Source organism: Marmota flaviventris, chromosome X, assembly GCF_047511675.1.
Source record: "Marmota flaviventris isolate mMarFla1 chromosome X, mMarFla1.hap1, whole genome shotgun sequence".
In the NCBI taxonomy this organism is placed as follows: domain Eukaryota; kingdom Metazoa; phylum Chordata; class Mammalia; order Rodentia; family Sciuridae; genus Marmota; species Marmota flaviventris.
Genome location: NC_092518.1, coordinates 33,274,565 through 33,299,191, shown reverse-complemented (window position 1 = coordinate 33,299,191; position 24,627 = coordinate 33,274,565). Strand labels below are relative to the sequence as shown.

The 24,627-nt window shown below is 43.4% G+C and overlaps 1 protein-coding gene, 1 long non-coding RNA gene and 1 pseudogene across 2 annotated transcripts in view; 1 reads left to right on the top strand and 2 right to left on the bottom strand.

Moving 5' to 3' along the window:
- Positions 1–3,995, bottom strand: part of Atp6ap2 (ATPase H+ transporting accessory protein 2) — a 28,390-nt gene extending 24,395 nt beyond the window's left edge. The window contains exon 1 of the mRNA XM_027927339.2: positions 3,806–3,995. Within this exon, the coding sequence (XP_027783140.1) occupies positions 3,806–3,845 (40 nt within the window). The 5' untranslated portion in view covers positions 3,846–3,995. The remainder of the gene's footprint in view (positions 1–3,805) is intronic.
- A 76-nt stretch (positions 3,996–4,071) lies between these two features.
- Positions 4,072–23,894, top strand: LOC139703229 (uncharacterized). Its single transcript, XR_011705601.1, has 3 exons — positions 4,072–4,167; positions 9,259–9,422; positions 23,751–23,894. It is a non-coding gene; the product is annotated as an uncharacterized lncRNA (long non-coding RNA).
- Positions 15,519–22,131, bottom strand: LOC114086041 (protein Red pseudogene; annotated as a pseudogene).
- Positions 23,895–24,627: the final 733 nt, after the last annotated feature.

Genomic DNA, 24,627 nt, shown 5'->3' with positions numbered 1-24,627 from the left:
ACTAAAATGATAGGCTACAGAGCTGGGGATGTAGCTCAGAGGTAGAGCACTTGCCTAGAATGCTTGAGGCCATTGGGTTTAATCCCCAGAACTGTAATAATAACAATGATATTAATACTAACAACAATAGGCTATATATTTGCATTACATTACAAAGCACACAGAAATGAAAATTTCTAATAAGATTGATACCTGTATAGTATTCTTCCCAATCTAATCATGAGAAAACATCAGTCAAACTGAGGGACATAAACAAGTGACCATTACTGTTTTCAAAAAGATTACTTTTTTTTTAAAGTTCTAGTACATTCTCCTAACATCTAAATGGATCACGTAGCATATTCCACTTCGGAGATCTGAGAGCTCCATTCTTGACCCCCTACTTTCCCATTTTAAGAGCTCTCCCTGGCTGAGCCCATCCACTCCTAGGTTGTGAACACCAGAAATGCACTGATGCCTCCCTGATTTTTATTTCCAGCCTAGATCTCCCTTAGGTCTGAGACCTACATACTCAACAGTCTGTTGACATTTCCTTCTAAGTCCCACCTGCCCTTCAGACTCAACAGGTTCAAAACTGGATCTACCATCTTTCCACATGATTCTCCTGCATTCTTTGGCTCCAAAAAGGATGCCATCCTCTGCCCAGTTGCTTGAATCAGTTGCCTTTAAATATATATATATATATATATATATATATATATATATATATATATATATATATATTTTTTTTTTTTTTAATTTAAAAAACAATTTTGGATTTGGATTGAACCCAGGGGTGTTTAACCACTGAACCACATTCTCAGCCCTTTTTATGTTTTCACTAAGTTGCTTAGGGTCTCCCTAAGTTGCTGAGGCTGGCCTCAAACGTGATCCTCCTGCCTCAGCCTCCCGAGCTACTGGGATTATAGGCACGTGCCACCATGGCTGGAACTTTTAAATCCTTTTGCAGCACCACGACTAATTGAACCACTGAATTCTATTGACTGCTTTTTCTTATCATCTCCTGAATCCGTTTCCCTCAGTGTCCCTCACCAGGTTTGCTAGATCTGGTTGCCTCTATGACCCTGTTTTCTCATCACTTTTACAAAATACAAATGTGTTTGTCCACCTCTCTGCTTAAATGTCCAGAGCCTCTGACGCAAATCCAAAACATAATAGCCCAGGGGCCTCACCAACCTTACTTCTGGGATCTCTCCAACTTAGCCCCTATACATTCTTGCCTCAGCAAACTATTTGGTCTTTGCCTTTCACATGTCTGTGCTTCTGTCTAAAATGCCTTTTCTTTTCTTTCCGTGTATTTTCTTTTCTTGCTGGGAATGGAACCTGGGGTTTTATGCATGCTACACAAGTGCTCTCCCACTGAGTTACATCCCCAGCCCTAAAAATGTCCTTTCTTTTCACCCCAACCTTTCCCATATTTGCCCTGTGAGGTACCTCCCCAGTCTGGGTGAGAGGCTCCGTGTCCTTCTCTCTAAGAGCTCCACCATACTATGCTATGATCTATGAATGGATGGAATCCATCAATATGAAAAAAAAGGGGGGTTCTAGTTTTGTCCTCCTGGGTATCAATGACCAAATCAACTCCATCTTCTACATGACATCCCTTAAATTCCATGTGCTTCACTCTTCACCTTTCCTCTCAAGGTTAAATATCTGAATTTTTTTCAAATACTCCTCAGGACATGATATTTATAACTCTAGTTCCTTAGTTCTCTCTCCAGTTCTGTAACCATGTTTTAAAGGATTTTGATTTTCTTCTCAAATAGAGAAGTTGGAGCTCTTGAAGATGTTTTCCATTAAATTACACTTAGTCATTGTGGAAAATAATAATTTAACCTCATCTGACAAGACCCAGCAATGCAGAAGTTCTTGGTTTGTAGAAACTAGATCATTCTAGTAAGGAAAGCATGTTCAAACCATGTACAGAAACAATTATTTGATCTCAGACTCAAAACCAAACCAGAAAACCTAAACCTCACTGAATCAAAACAATGTCATTAAAGCAGAGAATTTCAACAGATGTTTTGTTTAAAGCACAGTATTAAAGGAAAGATTTTCTTAATTTCAAAAACTGAATTAAAATAAAAAATTCACCCAAAGTATCTTCTTTTCTTGTGTGTGTGGTACTGACAATTGAACCTGGGGGCACCACTGAGCTATATCCCCAGCCCTGTTTGTGCATTTCTTATTTCAAGACATGGGCTCGTTAGTCATTAAGACAGCCCTCCTTGAACTTGGCAATCCTCCTCCTCAGCCTCCAGAGTGGCTGGGATTAGGTCTGAGCCACCATGCCTAATCCAAAGTATCTTAATGGACAGATCAGAATGACCTTTTCAAAGTCAGCTAATGAAAAGAAACAAAAAGCTGGGTGTGGTGGCACACCTCTGTAGTCCCAGTGACTCAGGAGGCTGAGGCAGGAGGATCACCAAGGCCAGCCTCAGCCATTTAACAAGACTGTCCCGAAATAAAAAATAAAAAGGGCCGGGTTGGGAGTATAGTTTAATGGTAGAGCGTTCCTGGGTTCAATCCCTGGTTTCACAAAAAAAAAAAAAAAAAAAAAGAAAAGAAAAGAAATGTAACTATTATCAACACACATCCCTGAGCACCTCCAGAGATGGAAGAGAACTACCGATTTCAAGAACATCACTGGTCTACACCTCCCACAGAATTAAATTGTCATTCCTGACGCAGGACCTCCCACAGCATAGGCACAGACCTCCCACTGGTTTTAAAGTGACACACGGGAGACCAGGGCACCAATTCCTCCAAGTTGTTCTCAACTTAGGCTCTTGTTGCCCACAGTGTGCATTCCCTAGATAGGCCCCCATCACACCACATTCTCCCATGCAGCACTGCCTTTGCTACAACACACATTATGGAAAAGGCCCGTGCTTTGGAGCCAGCTGGTCTGGGTTCAAGTCCAGCTTCACTACTTACTGCCTCTATGGTGTTGAATAATCTATTTAGGTCTGATCACTCTGCAAAACGAGGACGACACCCTTTTCTGAGGATTGCTGTCAAATGCAATGCATTACCACATAATACACAAGTTGAGAGGCCAAATGTTCGCTGACTTCCACTCTTGCTCAATGCTTAGGGAACCCAGGTTCCTCTCAGAAAGCTGCCATTGATTTGACATGTGACCCTAAGGATGTGACTCACATCCCAGTTTCCAAATCCTTAAAACTGGGAACTGTGACAAAATATGGAGAGGTGCTTTGTGTTCACCTGGATACAAATCACATAAAATAATGACACCACCCCAGTTTTTACATCCTGAAACATACATGAGTTAGAGCCGTCACCATTATTGATGACAACCACTACATTGAAGACATTAACCGAATGCAAAGAATAATAATAAAGGCAGCAGCCAATGGCAGCTAAGGAATCGGCCTTTCCTTCTTCGCAGCGGGCTGTGGTTCACCAGTCCATTGAGAAATGCGCCCGACCTCCGAAGGGCCTCCCGAGCCGGAAGAGGAGGCCAGGCTGATTGGAGGTTGGCGGCACTGCGGGAGGACGCGCCTTCCTCAAAAAGGCGGAGGGTGGAGGCCGACTCCGAGAACCCCCCACGGAGCCCGGCCCTGGCCCTGGACCGTCGGTCCCTAAGGCCGCACCGCTACGAGCGGATCCCGGGGAACAGCCCTGAGAGAGGCGGCTGAGGCGAGGCCGGCCCTGGCTGCCCTGGCTGCCCGCACTGCGGCATCCGCCGGGCAGCCGCCCACCCCCGGCTGCCCGGGACCCCCGAGCCCCGAGGCGCAGGGCTTCCCAAAGCACGTCCCGCACGTCCGCCCCGACTCCTCACCCTCCACCGACAAGCACAGGATCACGGCGAGCACAACCATGGTGCCGCGGCGGCTTCAGCAGCGCAAGGCGACACTGGGAGGGCGGGTGGGATTCGAGCGACCACCGCAGCTTGAAGGGGGTGACGCGCTTGATATTGCTCGGATTCCGAGAACTCGCCCCTTCGTTGCGCTGGGACGGCTGCCGCCTTCTCATCCAATGGGCAGCTACGCCGCGAACTACGGGAGAGACGTAGCAGGGAGCGGCCAGCCTTTTGGGCAGGGTATAGAATGATGGATGGAATGCCCTGCCAATGGTAGCCAAGGATTGAAGAGCTGGACGGTGCCGACCTCCTGCCGGCGATGACGGGTCATAAGATGAAGGGTAAGGCAGGGGGTGTTGAGGGGCTGACCGAGCCGGTCGCGGGGTCGCGAGAGCCCACCGGGTGAGGCTGCCTCTTGAGTGCCGACTTTTTGTTCAGTCTCCGGCGACGATCTCCAACTGGGGGGGGTCTGTCTTTCCGGGTCGTGGGCTCCACCCTGCTACGAATGCCAAATGTACAACGGCAGGTTCGGGTTTCGCTTTAACAAGTACCCAGATGTTGAGCATCTGCGGGAAAAAAGCTAGATGCCCCTGGGAATCCCTGCCCCCAAGGAGGGGTGTTCGATAAAATACAGGACTCCCAGAATTGAATTTCAGATAAACAACAAATATTTTTTAGTACGTCTCGAACATTTTTATGGGACATACTAAAGCAAGTATTCATTTTTTTTATCTGAAAATCAAATATAACTGAGCGTCCTTATTTTGATTAGCCGAATCTGGCAGCCCTGCCTCCGAATACTTTCCGAACTATCCAAGAACGGTGGGACGGAATATCCATTTTTCAGTTTCTAGTCTGGGCAAGGTGTTCTGTGCCGATATAGCAGAGCTAGACTTAGTAATTGGACCAGGATCTTCCCTTCCCACAGCTTATGGTCTTTAGTCTCTACGGTGTGAAGCAGGAAGTGACACTGGTTAGAAAATGATACTCCTGCTGATGACCTTGACAGATGGATATGATTTCAGTATGCGAGGAGGTAGGGAGCTTCTTCCAGGTAGGGGAAACTCTAAAGTAAGAAAGCCTCTTCATTAACTGTTCAGCTTGATAAAAGAAGAGATTGTATGAGGGAAGGGGACGCCAAGCTAAAACTTTAAGTTAGGGACATATTTATTAAGAATCTTGAAATGTACATGAGAAAGAACTACACTTTTCAGGAAATGCATAGAAGGTGGTTGAGTACTGTTCAGTGCACAAATATAGGACAGACTTATTAGGAGAAGAATGTCTCTGTTTTCTCAGTTCCCACTCTTTATTTTCTTCTTAGAATTAACTTGGAAGGAGAAAAGAGACAGAGAGAGACAGACAGACGGACGGATGGACAGGCACGGGCGCGGGTTGAAAACAGCAATCCCAGGAGTTTCCCAGGCAGCAAAACAACCCAAGGAAAATTTGCCCACCTCAAAACTGGAATCAGAAGATTCCCCAAATACTCAGCCTGAGCTTTCTAGAACCCATTTTGCTTATCAAAGCCACTGTGTGTGTGTGTCTGTTGCAAGCACTCCACCACCAAGCCACATGCCCAGCCCCAAAGCCACTCTCAGTTTAGAAAACGGACTCTGGAGTTTCTCCCTCAACCTCAGGAAACTCTGAACTCTCAAAATTGCATTTTTTTCCAGCAGAGAATTTTCACAAATGTGACTTAAATCTGAAAAAGCAAAGATATTTTGTCCATTGAAAATGTAAAATTATGAGAACCAAAATGTCTAAAGCAGCTAATTTCCAAAACATCAACTCTAACATGACTAGCTTGAAAAAAAATTTTTTAATCATTTTTAGGCATGATGAATTCATTTCTGTGCACATCAATTGAAAAATCCTTCTTGCTTCATATCCTAGAACGGTTTTAAACCAGAGGCCCTTCAAGAGCTTATCTAAATTACCCTTATTTAGGGAGATAATCAGCTAAAAGTGGACCAGAGTTTCTGCAGTTTCATCTAGCCTAAAGAAACAGGGGAAGGAGGTTTTTTTTTTTCTTTTTCTGTTCTTAAAAGAGTTCTAGGACAATCTTATTTCTTTTAATTTGAGGAATAGCATCAAAATTGTATAGATAGGAATATAAAACAAATCTCCACCCTGCAAGAAAACCTCATAGTGTCACAATTTTTCTTACTCTGTTTGTCTTGAGAAATAACATAGTCTTTTGGGCTAAGGGCAAATAGCTTATCCTTACATCTAAAGTTCCCTTCCCGCTTTCTCAGAGGACCATTACTGCTTATTAGAGCCTCAGAATTTAGCAAGAAATGCTCTGGAAGCCTTCTCCTCGGTGCATAGATTGAGAGATTGAACCTAGGGAAGTGCATATGTTGTCAAGATCACACTGTGAGTGGTCAGCAGTTCTGTTTTATGATTCAGTCTTTTTTTTTTTAAAGAGAGAGAGATTGAGAATTTTTTAATATTCAACATCTTTATTTTATTTTTATGTGGTGCTGAGGATCAAACCCAGCGCCCCGTGCATGCCAGGTGAGCGCGTTCCCTCCTGAGCCACATCCCCAGCCCATCAGTCTTTTGTTCTTTGGTACCAGGGATTAAACCCAGGGACACTTAACCACTGAGCCCCATCCCCAGCCTTATTTTGCAATTTATTTAGAGACAGGGTCTCACTGAGTTGCTTAGCACCTCGCTAAGTTGCTGGGGCTGACTTAGAACTTGCAATCCTCCTGCCTCAGCCTCCGAACTAGTTGCTGGGATTTCAGCCGCCCCCATCCCCGCCTGGCTACAATGGATGATGTACTGTGTGGTTAACTTTTCCTTTGAGGCATTAAAAGGTGCATATGTGTTTGCAGAAAAGGCCTATTTGGCAGCTCAAAAAAAAAAAAAAAAAACCCAACCTTCTTCCCCTTCCCTTGCTGCCACAGGCCAGGGGCCTGCCAGCCATTGCCCTGAGGGGAAGACTCAGAGGAGAAAGGGAAAACAGAGATGTCAATTTCTTGGCTCTTGAATTTCAAGACTAAAGTTCTGAATGTGAGATTTGAAAGAACACACATTTTGGTTGGCGTCCCTAATTCTGTTCCCTTCCCCAATTCATTCTAGCAATGAGTTCTGAGTGACCCCAGAGAGAGCTTGGTGAGATGGCCTGGCCTGCAAACCAGCCCCCTGGAAGCCCTGTAGAGGCTGAGGTCATGCTCTGCCCCCAGAGCATGCAACCTCCCACTCAATGATAATAATTATTATTAATGAAGAATTTCTGCTCTTCAAAAAACTGGGGAACATTTTTTTTTTTTTTGGTACAGAGGATTGAACCCAGGGGTGTTTTACCACTGGGCCACATCTCCAGCCCTTTTCATTTTTTATTCAGAGACAGGGTCTCAGTAAGTTGCTTAGGGTTTCCCTGAATTGCTGAGGCTGGCCTTGAACTTGTGATCCTCCTGCCTCAGCCTCCTAAGCCACTGAGATTACAGGCATGCACCACCATGCCCAGCTCTTGGGAATGATGTTGACCAAATTATATGGTTATATTGTGTGTGCATACAAATATGTAACAACAAATTCCACCGTTATATATAATGATCATGCACCAACAAAAATATGGAAAAAAAGGATTTCTGTTCTTCAAAAGACATCATATGCAGTACAGAAAGGTGGAGAAGGGAGAGGAGGATAGCTGTACAATGCAGAAACCTGACAACACTCCCTCAGTCAGGAGATCAAGGTCAACATCAGCAGTGATAAACCACATTGATAGTATGTATCCGGATATGATATGATGCTTCACCTGTGTGGTCGTCCACCCCCATGAGAGAAGTATGGGACAAATTCTAGTAGAGGAGCTTTCTACAAAACACCTGATCACCACCCTTCAAAACTGTCAATGTTGCCAAAGATAAGGAAAGTCTAAGAAACTGTCACAGCCAAGAGAAGCCTAAAGAGAAATGATGATGGAATGTAATGAGGTGTCCTGCTTGGGCTACTCCAACAGAAAAAAGGAAATATGAATAAAGTATGAACTTTAGTTAATAGTAATATATCAATATTGGTTCATTAGTTGTGACAAATGGACCACACTGACGCTAATAATAGGGAAGGCTGGGTGTGAGGTATGTGGGAAATATCTGTATTGTATTCTCGATTTTTCTGTAAATGTCAAACTGTTCTGAAAAAAAAAACACTATAAAGTAAGTGAAAATATGAGCCAGAAAATGGGAAAAGATAAGTTGTATCCAGAATATATGAATCACCCTGTGACTCAATAAGAACAAGACAATCTGATAGAAAAGTAGGTCACAGACTTTCACAGACCTCACCAAAGAGGAAATCAAAGGCCAGTAAATACATATTAAAAAAAGATTCTCAACCTTATTATTAGTTAGGGAAATGCAAATCTGAAACCACGAGATAGCACCACACACCACTAGGTTGGCAAAAGCTAAATGCCTGGCCATGCCAAGCGTAGGCAAGGATTGTGAATCAGCTGAAACTCGTATCGTGCTAGTAGGAGTATAAATTGGTGCAATGGTATCCAAGAATATTGCCTAATCTATTAAAGTTGAAGCTATTCCTAGCCTATGAGTCAGCTGTTCAGTTGGAATAAATACCACACTAAAATGCATTTACATACGACAGAATACATGTACAAGAATGTCCCTACCAGCACCGGTTGTAATAGCCCCAGAGTGAAAGCAGTTTAAATGTCCATTAGCAATAGAATGTCTGGGTGTGGTGGTGCATGCTTGTGATCCCAGTGACTTGGGAGGCTGAGGCAGGAGGATCACAAGTTGGAGGCCAGCCTCAACAACTTATTGAGGCCCTAAGCAACTTAGTGAGACCCTGTTTCTAAATAAAAAATAAAAAGGGCTGGGGATGTGGCTCAGGGGTTAAGTGCCCCTGGGTTCAATCCCCAGTACCAAAAAACAAAGCAAAAAATAAATAAATAAATAAAAATAAAGAGATTGTTACGTAAAAATCAGAATAGTGGTAGCCTCCAGGGTGGAGAGAAAACAGATATTTCTGAAACACACATGCAGCAGGATTTAGGGGTGCCAGTCATTTCTTAACATAGGTAGTGGTTGCTACACTAGTGTTCATTTTATATGATTATCCATATTCTGAACATTGATGTGTATTCATTGTGTGTTATATTTCACAGTAGAAAGCCTTTATAAGTCTAGTTTGCTCCTTTGAATCTTGAGAAGGCACACTTCCCTTTGACTTGGTAGAAATTACATGTAGTGGATTCAATTTTTGTTTGAAGAATCTTGTATTTACAGATCAGTTCTTCAGTGAGTGTGGAAGTTTCCAAAGAAAGGCCAGTGTTATGGTTGCCCTTATAAGGGACTGTCTTCCCAGATATTTTATTTATTTATTTAGGTGCTGGAGATGTGAACCCAGGGACACTTAACCACTGAGCCATATCCTTTTAAATATTTTATTTACAGACAGAGCCTTGCTAAATTGCTGAGGCTGACTTTGAACTCGCGATCCTCCTGCCTCAGCCTCCTGAGCTGCTGGGATTACAGGTGTGTGCCACCACGCCCTGCTTAGTGTGTTCTCTTCAAAAATGCAAGTGACATGGGACTCCTACTTCATCATTGTCGACTCGGTGTGTATACCGTCAGATATACATTAAAATACCCAAAACATTAGGCTCAGCTGCACCCATCTCCACAACTGGAATGTACTGTAATAAGCCATCTTTGGCAGGGCAGTCGCATGGGTCACACCTGGTCATTCTTGAAACCTTCCCATTCCTTCTCACGTCCCCGCCAGCTAGTCTGTGCTTGATAAACTACCAACTGAAATGGGGTGGTCACGTGACCCAGACAGGCCAATGGGCTTCTCAATCCTAGAATTTGGGGATTGGGGCTCAAAGATCCTACTGATTTCTTTGGTAACCCTTGAACAGAGAGACCTGGGAGTTACCATCTTTTGCCACATATTTAGAGAGGAGTAAAGCTGACATCCAAAGACAAGTAGACAGGAAAGACCAGATGTGTCCACTGGTCCTACCGGGTTTGAAATTCTTGGTTGTCAATCCCTGGGAAGTCTCAACGGCTTTCCCTGACTTGGAAATAGGTGAAATGCCCCCAGAATCCTTATAACTCAATCCTGTCATTTAAAAAATAAATTTACTGTAATTATACTAAAATGTTTTACCATCTTAACCATTTTTGGGGGTAGGTGGTACTGGGGATTGAACTCAGGGGCACTCGACCACTGAGCCACATCCCCAGCCCTATTTTGTATTTTATTTGGAGACAGGGTCTCACTGAGTTGCTTAGCGCCTTGCTCTTGCTGAGGCTGGCTTTGAACTGCGATCCTCCTGCCTCGGCCTCCTGAAACCGTGGGAATTACAGGAGCATCTTAACCATTTTAAGTGTACAGTTCAGTGGCATTAAGTACTTTGGAATTGTTCAGCAACTGTTACCACCATCCATCTCCAAAACACTTTCCTTGTGTAAATCTGCAACTCTGTACACATTAAACAATCATTCCTCCTTCCTCCCTTCCCCCAGCTTCTGACAACTATCATTTCATTTTCTCTCTATGAATTTGAGTACTGGTAAGTTACATTGTATTCTTTTGCAACTGGCTTCTTTGTTTTTAAAAATTTGTTTTCCCCAGTACTGGAGATTGAACCCAGGGGCATGCAGCTCTGACTTACACCCAAAGCCCCTTTAAAATTTAATTTAATTTTGAGACAAGGTCTCACCAAGTTGCCAAGGTTGGCCTTGAAGTTGATCCTCTTATCTCAGCCTCTCCAACTGCTAGGATTATAAGCATGTGCCACTGCTGCTGGCTGCAACGGGCTTATCTTATTTAATATCCTTACAGTATCCTTGAGGTCCCTCCATATTGTAGCACATGTCAGAATTGCCTTCCTTTTTAAGGCTGAATAGTATTCCACTATATGGATTTATCACATTTTGTTTATCCATTCATCTGTTGATGGACACTTGGGTTGCTTCTGTGTTTGGGTTATTATGGATAGTTCTGCTATGAACATGGATTTGTAAAACATCTCTTCAAGACTGTTTTCAGCTGGGCATGGTGGTGCACACCTGTCATCCCAGCAGCTTGGGAGGCTGAGGCAGGAGGATCATGAATTCAAAGCCAGCTTCAGCAACTTAGTGAGGCCCTAAGCATATCTGTGAGTCCCTGTCTCTAAATTAAAATATAAAACAGGGATTGAGACATGGCTCAGTGGTTAAGTGCCCCTAAGTTCAGTCCCCAGTATAAACCCTGTTTTCAGCTAGGAAGTGGGCTTTGCCAGATCATGAAATTGTATTTTAATTTTTTGAGAAACTACCATATGGTTTTCCACAGAGGATGTAGCCCTGTGTAATTTCACCAACCATGCGTAAGGTTCCCAGCCTCTTTACATCCTTGCCAACACTTGGTATTTATTTATTTATTTATCTCTTTATTTATTTATTTTATATTGGTTATCCCAATGGGTATAAGGGCAGTCTCTTCTTTTGCATCAGCTGATTTGATTGGGTGTGTGGGGCTTGTGACTAACAACCCTGACTAAAATAAGAATGTTTTAGGGCTGGGGTGTGGCTCAGTGGCAAAGTACTTACCTAGCATGTGCAAGGCCCTGGGTTCCATCCCCAACGCGCGTGTGCACACACACATACACACGCGCGCGCACACACACACAAAAGCATGTTCTTTTTTGTTCACTGTTTAAGTACCCCTATTTCTTTCTCTCAAGCTCCTTATAACATGCTTCTGATAAATTTATCACTAATTCCTCCTTTTTTGAGGTCTGTTTATACTTTTTATGTATTTATTTTATTTGTTCTTTTTAGCTACACAGGACAGTGGAGTGTATTTGGACATATCATACAGACATGGAGTATCACTTCCCATTCTTGCTGGGGTTGTGGCTCAGGGATAGAGCATTTGCCTCGTGCATATAAGGTTCTGGGTTCGATCCTCAGCACCACATAAAAATAAATAACTAACTTCCCATTCTTGTGGTTGCACATGATGTGGAGTTTCACTGGTCGTGTATTCATATATGAACTCAGGAAAGTTCTGCCCCATTCATTCTAATATCTTTGCTATTCCCATCCCCCTCCCCTCCCTCATACTTTTGATTTAACAATAGCAAAATCACGATGGCTCAGAAGCCAGTGTCCTGGAGGGCATAGTAGCTATAGTCTCCTCTAAGACATGTCATGCTCAGAAGCTGTGTGCCAGACACTCAGTATCCATCTTCACCCCCTTTTTGATTTCACTCTTATCTCAGGGGCTGGAAAGCTAACAACTATATTACCCAGACTCCCTTGCACTAGAATTTTCCAGACATGATTGGGATTTCACTGATGAGATGCACTTGTACTATATTTTGGAAAGCGGAAGTAAGACAGAAGTCATTTTTCTTCTGCTTGGTGCTGGTGAACAGGTGCTGGTGTAGAGGGGGCCAGACTCTAATCTCTCTGTCTAGTGGCCAGCTTCATGGTGGGATTGGCAATTCTGGTAGCAAAGTGGCAGCTTCCTCATCTCTGGATCGCAGCTAAAGTCGTATGATTTTTGAAACCAATAGCCCAAGGACAGACAGTCCCTCCCCTTCTGCTCTTCAAGCTCTTTTGAGGATTTTGTAAGCACCTTAAATTCTCAGCATAGAATCTTTCTGTTTGAAATATTTTTTCCTGATTAAACCCTGACTGAGTCAGAGGGCAATCTTATTTCCAAGTTTTAATGGGAACTTCATCTTATTAAGCCACTGGACACTTACTTTGGTGATTTCACCACCACCCTGAAAAAACCTGTATCCTCTGACTCTATGATGAGAGTACTCAAAATATTTCTTATCTTTAAGGGTGATAGAGGCAGACTTGGAGGGAGCACAGGTGAACTTTCTCGGGTACTAAAAATGCTTTATATCTTGAACTGGGTGGTAGTTACATGGAGGATATACATAGGTGAAAGTATAACAACTCAGTGTTCGTAGAAAATGTTGTAAGAACACAATATTTGATGAATAAATGAATGAATTATTTAATAAATGATTTCTATTTATATGTGGAGTATGAAATAGAGGAAATCTAATAGCGAAGTATTTTGATTTCTGTTGCTATAACAAAATACATGAGGCTTAGTAATATATGAAGAAAAGAGGTTTATTTAGCTCACAGTTTTGGATGCTGTATGTTCAAGACTAGCAGTCCCATCAGTTCAGCTTCTGATGAGGGCTTCATGGAGGATGGCATCACAAGGGCAGGAGAACATGCAGAGGAAGTCACATGGCAAAACAAGAAGCCAAAGAGATTCAGAGGCCAGGCTTGCTCTTTTATAACAATTCACTCCTGAGGGAATTTACCAGGGTCTAAGAGAACTACATCAATCCCTTCTAAGGCCTAGAGATCAATGGCCTAAGCCTGACCTTTTGTTTTCTTCCCTCCCTCCCTTCCTTTCTTCCGGTGCTGGGTATAGAACCCAGGCCCTCACGCATGCCAGGCAAGTGCTCTACCCCAGCCCAAGCATTACCTATTAAAAGTTCTGCCACCTTGACACAACCACACTAGGGGTGAAGCTTCCAGCACATGAACCTTTCGAGGACAATCATACCCAAACCATAACATGAAGGTACCAGTAAGTTTAATTTCTAGATAATCACACAGGCAAAGACAGGGCAAAAACTGTGTCTCCCCAGCAATTCTTTTCATGACAAATTTTCATGAGAGCTGGTTGGAATGCATGGCCACCAGAGCAGGTCCTGTGTCCTCGGTTTCCCCCCAGCAGTTCCCCTTCTTTTCTGTCTTCCCCATTCTGCATTAAACCCCATAGACTACCTACCCACCCTCTGGTACCAGGGATTGAACCCATAGGTTCTTAACCACTGAGCCCCATCCCCAGCCCCTTTTTAAATTTTTTATTTAGAGACAGGGTCTCCCTGAGTTGCTTAGAACCTCACTAAATTGCTGAGGCTGGCTTTGAACTTGTGATCCTCCTGCCTCAGCCTCCCAAGCTTCAGGGATTACAAACATGTGCCACAGCCCCCGGCCCCCAGTCCCCTAAATAATGTTATAGCAGCAGTTACATTTCAATATGAGTTTTGGAAAAAATATTTGAACCATAGCAGGAAGAAACAGACCCCACACCTCTCAATAGAGGCCTGTTAAAGCCAAAGTCCCACTGTAAGAAGAGACTGTTGGGCTCCATGTCAGAGAGCTGTTTAGAAAATACAATCTGCCACAGGGGGTTTGCACACAGATGAGAAGTTAATGGTTGTCATAGCTAATATAATACTATTTTGCCTAACAATATGTATGTAAACATTTCACCACATTCTTCTATAAGATCATTTAACTCTTTTTGTTTTATTTTGCAATGCTGGGGTTGGAAATCTTTTTTATATTTTATTTAGAGACAGGGTCTCGCTGACTTGCTTAGGGCCTCACTAAGTTGCTGAGGCTGGCTTTGAACTCACGATCCTCCTGCCTCAGGCTGCCCAGGCAAGTGCTCTACCACTAAGCTATACCCCCAGTCCTGACAGTGCCAAGTTTTAAAATTCATGTGACCAAAGTAATACATACAATTTCAAAATATACAAATGCATGAAGAAAAATAAAGTCATGTTATATATCCATGCTTTTTTTTGTACTTAAAAATTATACCCCCTACCAGGACCCTTCTCAGTTCCGTGTACTTGCTAACATTTCAGCTAATGTGGGAATTTAAACATCTTTAACACTCATCAGGGACTGGACCCTACTACTGCTATATCATAGAACTCAGGCTGAGCAGGACATAAAATATATATATATATCTCAGTTACTTTACTAAGGCAGGAAGTAGAGATGTATATTATTAATTTCCAGTGTGGTATTTGGCTTTAATACATGACATTTATTTGCCATTTAGTAACATCATTACCGAGTTGATTGTATCTTATTCTTTTTTTACAGCTACATAGTATTTCATAGTCTGGGTTCTGGTTTCTATAAGTTATTTGTTGCAGGTTAACCAACTTATTTATTTATTTATATTTTTGGATCCCCAAAGTATAATTTATTGTCTTCCTGGGGCAGTTGAAGAAGAGAAGGAGGTGGGTGGAAAGGAGGGGCTCAGCTGAGCTGGGGCACTTGACCACAGAGACCCAAATCCATCTGCCCAAAAGGAGCAGAATGGGGACAGAAGAGTGGAGATACAAAAACCCTGTGTCCCAGGCTGGGGTTGTAGCTCAGTGGTAGAGCGGTTGCCTCACACATGTGAGACCCTGGGTTTGATCCCCAGAATCATATAAAAATAAACAATTTTTTAAAAAAGATATTGTGTCCATCTACAACTAAAAATATATATATTAAAAAAAAAAAACTTGTGTCCCCACACTGGGCCATCCCACCACATGACTGTCAGCTTGGCTGGCAGGAGAGCAGTGCCACCCTCTCTGATCACACCAGGACTGGGTCCTGCTTAAAGAACAAGAATGTGAAGAAGAATGGCTTCTCGGGTGTCAACAAGAGGCTGAACTTCTTACTTAGGTCATTGGTCTGTAGGATTTCAATTTTGAAGTTCTCCAGCCCACAAATGAGGGGAAGGGTTCCCTCCAGCTCTGCCACCCACCACCCCACATGAGGCTGCATACTCCAGCCAAGCCCAGGTACCAGAAGTTGGTTTTGTCCTTGTTTTTGCTTAGCCATTGGGTGAGATGGACATCACCAGGGTTGGAGAGGAAGATGGTTTCTCAGCCCATGGTATAGTTGGCTGCCTGCATCAGTGTCTTGGCCGGAATCACGTAACCACAAAGAATCAAGTCATGCACAAGATACCTCCGCATAGTCACGGAGGTGAACTGCAGTCTGTGGGAAGAGGGCACTCAGAAACTGACAGCCACAAAGCCTGGGCACAGGCCACACACTCCACCCCCACCCCACTCCAGCATAGCGTCTCAGTCCTGCAGCAGCTCCCCAGGGTATCTGAGGCTGACTGATTTTTTAAAAATATTTTTTTCATTGAATATGGACACAATATCTTTATTTTATTTATTTTTATGTGGTGCTGAGGATGGAACCCAGTGCTTCACGCATGCGAGGCAAGCACTCTACCACTGAGCCACAATCCCAGTCCCTGAGGTTGACCGGTTTTAACAGAACCAAAGATTATACAATAAAACATTATATGCATTCACTAAAAACACCTTGCAACCTTTCTGAGAATTGTAAAAAGCAAGCAGTAGAGAACACGACCTTGCGGAAACTCTCTAGTTACAACTGGAGATTAGTGCGTTGGTTGTGTGTTTTCTTTGTTTGTTTTGATACTGGGGATTGAACTCAGGGGCACTCAACCACTGAGCCCCATCCCCATCCCTATTTTGTATTTTATTTAGAGACAGGGTCTCACTGAGTTGCTCAGGGCCTCTCTAAGTTGTGAGGCTGGCTTTGAACTCGAGATCCTCCTGCCTCAGCCTCCCGAGCTGCTGGGATCACAGGCGTGAGCCACAGCACCTGTCTCAGACATCTTCATAGCACAGTGGGGTACAGCTTTGGATCAGACCTCCTTGTGGTTCATGGACTCATGGTATTCTTCCAGAATATTAGCGTCCTAGCGGCACAAGGGTTCCTTCTTGTTATTCTGGTTTATTTTGGGGTACAGCCTCTCTGCATCACTGTCCACAGCCATTATGGCTGGGCAGCCCTTGCCAGAACCGTTGAACACTCCAAAAAATTCTCTCATCGGCTTTTTTCTGGCTTCCTTAGCAATTCAGTGCCTTCGCAGCCAGCAGGCCCAGCACACTTTTCATGAACGCACTTGGCAGGCCCAGGTCCTTTGTCCACACCCATGGTCCACTTTCAGCTTCTCAAAGCCAGGCCCCAGCTGGGTCTTCTCTTTTCTCCTGTATCTTGTGGGCTCCGACTCACTCCCACTCTTGATCCAGGTCTCTCTGGCTCCTTGTCCCAAGGTGTCTTGGTTGTGGAGGGCACATCATCCCCAATATCTTCAAGAATGTCCATGTTGGCTTCTGGAAGTTTCTTCTCTCCAGCTTCCCTTTATCCAAATTCTTCTTGAGCTTGCTGTGGGCACCCTGCCTCAGGTACTGTGTGAGGCTTGCTGATGACGATGTCATTCGTGGCTAGTGTAGTCTGGGTCCCCCTCGTGGGTCAATCTGCCTTGTTGAGGATAAGAGCGGTGGGATATGTTAGCATCATCATTCAGGTGTGTCGCATAGGCTGTGCCACGTGGCAGGAGCAGCTCGTTCTGCTCACATGCTCTGTTCTGGAAAAGTATTTGGTAAACGTTGCTGCCCAGGAGTGTTTTCAATTTCATTTGATGCCCAGGATCCTCATGGTTCTTGGTTTCCTCCTGAGCCTTTGCCATCGATTCCCTGTCTCTCTTTGCTGCCAATCTGAGCTCAGATTTTTTGAAGCAGAGCAAAACCCAAGGCTTTCACCAACTGGGTGTGTTCCACGTCACCACCCAAGAATTTGGACTCCTGGATGAGCTGCATTCTTTTCTGTAGCTGGTTCGTGGGCCTCTGTAGTGGAGGCCACGGTAGTTAGCTGCGTTGCTGATCAGCTTGGTTTGTTCATACCATTTTGTTTTCTTGTCAAAATCCAGTACTTCTCTCTCTCTCTCTCTCTCTCTCTCTCTCTCTCTCTCTCTCTCTCTCTCCATTTCTGGTTGGCACAGCTTGGCATCATAATTTTTCTTTTTCATCCTTTGGACAGCTGGGTCTTCACCCTCACTACACTGTCTTGGCATCTCATGGTGACATGACTTACAGGGTGCTACAGAGGTAGGTGAAGCCCTTGGGGTCATGAGAAGTTTCCTGAATGCTTCATTGGTGAGTTTTGACTGGTGGAGGGACTGAGGATCACCCACCTTGTGGTCATCTGGGGCCAAAGGGTTAGAAAACGTTTTTCAATCTTGCTTTGAAAATTTCCCCCAGGTCTTTCAATGTTAGCAAGGACTGAGCAGCTAACAACACCACAACTTCAAGATTTTTTTCCCACAGTGCATCTCATAAACAACCCACAACCGGGTGCAGTGGTGCAGGCCTGGCATCCCAGAGACTTGGGAGACTGAGGCAGGAGGATCGAAGGTTTGAGGCCAGCTTCAGCAATTTAGTGAGGTCCTAAGCAACTCAGCAAGACCGTATCTCAAAATAATAAATAGAAAGGGCTGGGGATGTGGCTCAGTGCTTAAGCACCCCTGGGTTCAATTCTTGGTGCTGGGAAAAAAAAAAAAAACCCACAGTGCTTTGTGCCAGTAGTGTTTCTGCCTGCACCTTATCTCAATCATTGGTGCAGAGAAACCGGAAGTGTAATTTACTTAATTTTTGTTTTTAATTTTTTTTAGTTGCAGATGGACCTTTAATTAATTAATTAATTGATTGATTGATTTTTGTGTGGTGCTGAGGATCGAACCCAGTGCCTCACGCGTGCTAGGCAAATGCTCTACCACTGAGCCCCAGCCCCAGCCCCAATTTACTTTAAATATAGACAGCATGTTAGGAACGTGGGCAACACATACTTAAGCAGCCCTCCGGGTGCAGTTTGTTGCTCTTTACAGGAAGTTACGCTCCAGAAGTGATCAGCTAGTTTTAATCAGAGAAGTCAACCTCTAAGTATTTCATCTACATCACTTTTCTCTCCCATCCACACCAAGTGTTTTGCTAATGAGAATAGTGTTCAAGTTAGTCTGTATAATGGCTATTAGGAAAGGGTTGTTTTTCTTGGGGGAGGGTACTGGGGTTTGAACTCAGGGGCACTCGACCACTGAGCCACATCCCCAGCCCTATTTTGTATTTTATTTAGAGGCAGGGTCTCACTGAGTTACTTAGGGCCTCGCCATCGCTGAGGCTGGCTTTGAACTGTCGATCCTCCTGCCTCAGCCTCCTGAATGGCAAGGTCTCTCTCTTTTTTTTTTTTAATATTTTTAGTTGTAGATGATCACGATGCCTTTATTTTATTTGTTTATGTTTTTTTATGTGGTGCTGAGGATTGAACCCAGTGCCTCACCTGTGCTAGGCAAGCTCTCTACCACTGAGCCACAACCCCAGCTCCAGAAGAGGGCTCTTATTGAACTGGGGTGTAGCTCAGTAGTAGAGTTCTTTCCTAGCATGCAGAAGGCCCTAGATTCCATCTCTAGCACCAAAAACCAAACCAAAACAAAATAAACAACAATAACAACAAAACACAGCAAAAAAAAAAAAAAAAAAAGATAAGAAAAAGCTCTTCTTGTTGAAATTGAAAACTATTCAAGGCCTATGGATTGGCTGAACCATTAGAGATATTGCTCCCCCTTGCACAAACAGGGTGGGGGGAATCTAGATAGGCACGTGGCCTGTGTTCAGTGGCACCTAAGGCTAAATCTCTAATGGGTCCTTTGTGCAGCCATGAATTTGGACACCGTGGTTTCCTGATGCTGGATACTTTGTCTCAAAAGAACCTTGCATGGGAGGCAGGGAACTGGAATTCCAGAGTCCATTGAAAGGATTGTGCTTGTGATTGTGGCTGCTTGTTAATATACATAAGGCTGATTTGGGTCTCAGAGCTACTTTCATTATAACTTGGGAGCAAGGTGAGGAATACTTGAGCCTCACTCACCCTGGCTAAAAGGGAGCTTCAGGTTTGCCTTACCAAATTGGCCTACTTCAGTTCACAACATTATGAATACATTACAATTTATTTTTTCTTTTTGCTGTATCAGGGATTGGATCCAGGGGTGCTCTCCCACTGGGCTACATCCCCAGTGCCTTTATGAAAATTGTATCTTGAAACAGGGTCTCACTAAGTTGCTGAGGCTGCCTTGAAATTGCAATCCTCCTGTCTCAGCCTCCCAAGTTTCTGGGATTACAGGAATGCACCACTGTACCCAGTTTCACAATTTATTTTTTCCAAACCTATTTCAAAAGATATTCAAAATGCTTCCATTTATCTGTTGAAGGGCACCTAGTTCCATAGTTTAGCTATTGTGAATTGAGCTGCTGTAAACATTGATGTGGCTGCGTCACTGAGGCATGTTGATTTTAATTCCTTTATAGTAAAATGAATTGGACATTATTATCCTATGTACATATATGATTACATGATCAATGTAATTCTACATCATGTACAACCAGAAGAATGATAAGTCATACTTCACATATGTAGAGTATGTCAAAATACATTCTATTATCATGTATAACTAATAAGAACACATTTTAAAAAATGCTTCCAGTATTTTGCCTTTATGTGAAATGCTACACTACCATCTGGGTCACAACGTATCTATATAAATCATTTCAGTAATTGCAAAATATTTCTTAGATTTTTACAGAATCTAGATTTGAACCTAGGTCTGGTCGATGCCAAAACCCAATCCTTCCCAATATTTCTGGATAGAATTTTCTGGAAGATTGAACTTAAGAATAAAAGTTCCTGGGGCTAATCAAGGATGGATGCTATTTTCCCAGTTCCTATTTGGGATTCTAATCTCAGACCTCAGTTGACCTTTCACCCTCCTGGGTCAACTTTCCAATGACTCTCCATTCCTTTTTACAGGTATGGTGCTATGAACAAATCCAGAAGAATCCTGTTCTAAGTTAATTTTCAAACCTAGGAAAGTACTAAGCTCAGATTGTCAGTATATGGAGTTAAATATTACCTCACACACTGGGCAGTGGATTTAACATCATAATGAATAATTTGGAGCATCAAGTGCAATATGGAGAGATACCATGTACACATTACCTATTTATGGGACAATTTGCTATCTTAACTACATTATACTCACCTTCTACCCACCAACCGAAAAGTAAACCAGCAACATTTGCCAGGAAATAGCAAACATATATTAATGACAAAGGGAAGGAATGGTATTATTCTAAATTACCAGTTGTAGTGCTCCTAAATAGAAGGGATTTTTTTTTTTGGGGGGGGGGGGTGTTACCAGGTATTAAACCCAGGGGCAGTCAACCACTGAGCCACATCCCCAGTTCTTTTTCTTTTTTCTTTAGAGACAAGGTCTCACTGAGTTGTGTAGAGCCTCACTAAATTGCTGAGGCTGGCTTTGAACTCGCGATCCTCCTGCCTCAGCCTCCTGAGCTGCTGGAATTATAGACATGTGCCGCTGCGCTCAGTTCCTATTCATTTTTAAAACCAGCTTAAATGGGTGCCCAGCACTAGTGTATCTTCCATACTGAGGGCCACAACAGTGCCATTATATCCATCGATTTCTTTCAAATTGACACAATATTCAATTTCCAAAAGCCACATCTGCTCTGGGTAAACTGATAACACCAAATTCTTCTGGGTCTCTCTGTGTAGCAGTCTTTCCTCCCCAGTGTAGGACAGGACCCCTTGGGTATGACCCTGCCATACAAGGCAGGTCAGAGGATTTCTTCATGGCTAGCTCTTACACAAAAAGGCAGGGAAAGTTAGCGTAATGTTTCTAGGTTTTATGGGAGAGCTTTGGGAGAATGGGATTCTAGTTTCTATGACCTGCCTTGGGAGATTGAGGGCATCAGGAGGGAAAAAGAGGAAAAAAAAAAAAACCTAGTTGGAGAAATCTTGCTTCTGAGCCCTGCAAAAAGCTTATGTTTATAAAAGGATTCTCATTACCAGGTGCAGTGGTGCCCGCCTGTCATCCCAGCAACTTGGGAGGCTGAGACAGGAGGATCCCAAGTTCAAGGCCAGCCTCAGCATCTTAGCAAGGCCCTAAGCAACTTAGAGAGACCCTGTCTCAAAACAATATTAAAAAGGCCTGGGGATGTGGCTCAGTGGTTGAGTGCCCCTGGGTTCAGTCCCCAGGAAGGAGAAGGAGAAGAAGAAGGAGAGGAACTTCCCAGGCTCAGAGGCCATGCCCAGTTTTGAGTAGATAGCACATGTCCTGGACTCTAACCACTGTCCTCCATGGCCTCCATCTGCCCAGCCACATTAGAAAGATGTTTGAAATAAGTTTCCCACTTCAGGGAGGTGACCTAGAATTGGAAAAAAAAAAGGAGATCAAGCAACCCTAGGAACAAATAGCACAGAAGCATACTTGGTAGGCAGGTTTTACCAGTTTGGGGTTAAGTAAGTTTGTATGGCTTTTTTCTTTTGGGGGGCGGGTACCTGGGATTGAACCCAGGGGCACTTAACCACTGAGCCACATCCCCATCCCTATTTTGTCTCTTATTTAGAGAAAACATCTCACTGAGTTGCTTAGGTCCTCACTAAATTACTGAGGCTGGCTTTGAACTTGTGATCATCCTGCCTCAGCCTCCTGAGCCCTGGGATTACAGGTGTGCACCAGGACACCTGGCGGCTTTTGTTTATTAAACATTTTAGAAAAACATTTAACATTTTTAAGCTTACAGGAAAAGGGGGGGCACCCATGTACCCATCACCCAGAGTAACTACTATCAATTTATGACCAATTTGGTGCCATCTATACCTCCTCTGTTTTTCCTTCCCCCTCACCTCCTCCCTTCTGGGTGTTTTGAAGCAAATCCCAAACATGACATTATTTCATCCATAAATATTTCAGTATATATCACTTAAAGAGAAGGAATCCTTGTAGACATAGCCACAATACCATAATCACCCCCAAAGTAATTATCAATAATACCTTAAGGGTTGGGGCTGGGGCTCAGTGGTAGAGTGCTTGCCTCGCACATGTGAGGCACTGTTTTGTTTTTGTTTTTTTTTTAATATTTTTTTGTAGTCGTAGATGGACAGTATGCCTTTATTTTATTTGTTTATTTTTATGTGGTGCTGAGGATCGAACCCAGTGCTTCACACATGCTAGGCAAGCGTTCCACCACTGAGACCCAGCCCAGAGGCACTAGGTTTTCATCCTCAGCACCACATAAAAATAAATATAATGAAGATATTGTCCATCTACAACTATAAAAGTATTTTTTTTTAAAAAAACAATACCTTAATATCATTCCATTTGCTATGTTCAGATTGAGGAACAACATGCCCAGATTAACACAAAGCCCAGTTTGTCTCTTGGGCTCTTTCTTTGATGAATTATCCAAGATGGCAGTCTGCTTCCAACCCGGTCCTACTTCCAAATGCACGGAGGAGAAAAAAAAAAAAAACAGAGAATCTGAGTGGTCCTGAAAAGACACCTTTTCTTGCTGCTATTGTTGCTCCCGAGTCCTGCTGATGGCAGCCAGGATGGTCTTTTCCATTCTACCACGTTTAATTCAGAGCTAGGCCCTAATGACTCGCCAAGGAACTTTGACCCTGCCTCTGGGGAGCCCTGAGATTGGGATCCCAAGTGGGAGGCTCTTTGCTTTTCTTTGAAATACTTAGCTCTGTTTCCACAACACAAGGCCTCCAAGCCTGGAGCTACCACCCACCATGATAAGAATCTGCCTTTCCCATTCGCAGTCTTTGCAACCATATTGACCTTAGTCCAACTTCTTCCTTCTTGGTGAATTTCCCAAGTCCCCTGCCTGGAAGCTGACCCCCACCCCGACCCTCCTTAAGCCTTCAGAGAAGGGAGATTCTTTTTTTTTTTTTTTTAAGGAGAGATAGAGAGAGAAATTTTTTAATATTTATTTTTTTTTAGTTTTCGGCGGACACAACATCTTTGTTTGTATGTGGTGTTGAGGATCGAACCTGGGCCGCACGCATGCCAGGCCAGCGCGCTACCACTTGAGCCACATCCCCAGCCCCAGAGAAGGGAGATTCTTTCAAAGTGGAGGGCTGAGGCCCACATCCCTCTATTCTCTGGACTCTCTTTGACTTCCACCTTCTCCTGGGACAGGTTCTGCATACCAAGGGCCACTGGGAGGGGCAGGTCCTATCCAGCCACAAGAAAGGCCTTCTTATACCCGTCCCCTAGCAATAGCTATGTGTCACCCATAATAGTTTTATAGGTAAGAAAGGTGGACCAAGTTCTGCTCCAAGGTGACCTGCTAACCTCTTCTAGACATCCTCGTTTGTTTTGATTCTCTTTTGTTTGCTATTTAATTTCAATCTTGGTCATTTTTTTTTTTCAGGAGGTGATATATCTTCATGGTTCAAAATTCAAGGACACACAATCAGCTCTTCATATCCATGGGTTCTCCTCTGTGGATTCAACAAACCATGGATGGAAACTATTCCCCTAAAAATGGGTCTGTATTAAACATGTACAGATTTTTTTTTTCTTCTCATTATTCCCTAAGTAGGGGATCCTGGAACCAGTCCTGCACAGATCTTAAGGGATGCTATACTTCTAGATATTCACCCAATGATTGCATAACAGGGGTTCACTTGATGTTTTGACTATATCCCTTGTGGCTTGGAAACTACATTTTTTTTTTTTCTTTTTCCCAACCTTCTACCTTCTTCTCCTTGATCTTTTCCCTGGTCTTCTCCTTCCTGATTGCTCCTCCCTAATCTCATTTTCTCTGAATCAACTCTTTTGTGGCCCAATGGCAGACCGGCAGAGCGCTTGCCTAGCATGCATGAGGCACTGGGTTCCATCCTCAGCACCACATAAAAATAGATAAAATAAAGGCATTCTGTCCATCTACAACTACAAATATTTTTTTAAAGTCCCCATTTTAACTACAACTAAAAAATAAATATTTAAAAAAGGGCTGGGGTTGTGGCTTAGTGGTAGAGTGCTCTCTTAGCTCGTGTGAGGCCCTGGGTTCAATCCTCAGCACCACATAAAAATAAAAATATAAAATAAAGATACTGTGTCCAACTACAACTAAAAAATAAATATAAAAATATAAATAAAAATCCCCATTTGGGGCAGAATCACAGCCTCTTGGGACAGGAGTCCCCTGTGCTTCTCCTTTGCTACCAAAGTTTTTTCCTTTTTCTCAAAATCATGTCCTCATTATTGGATTGGTAGTGGGGACAAGGACTGAAATTTTGGCAACA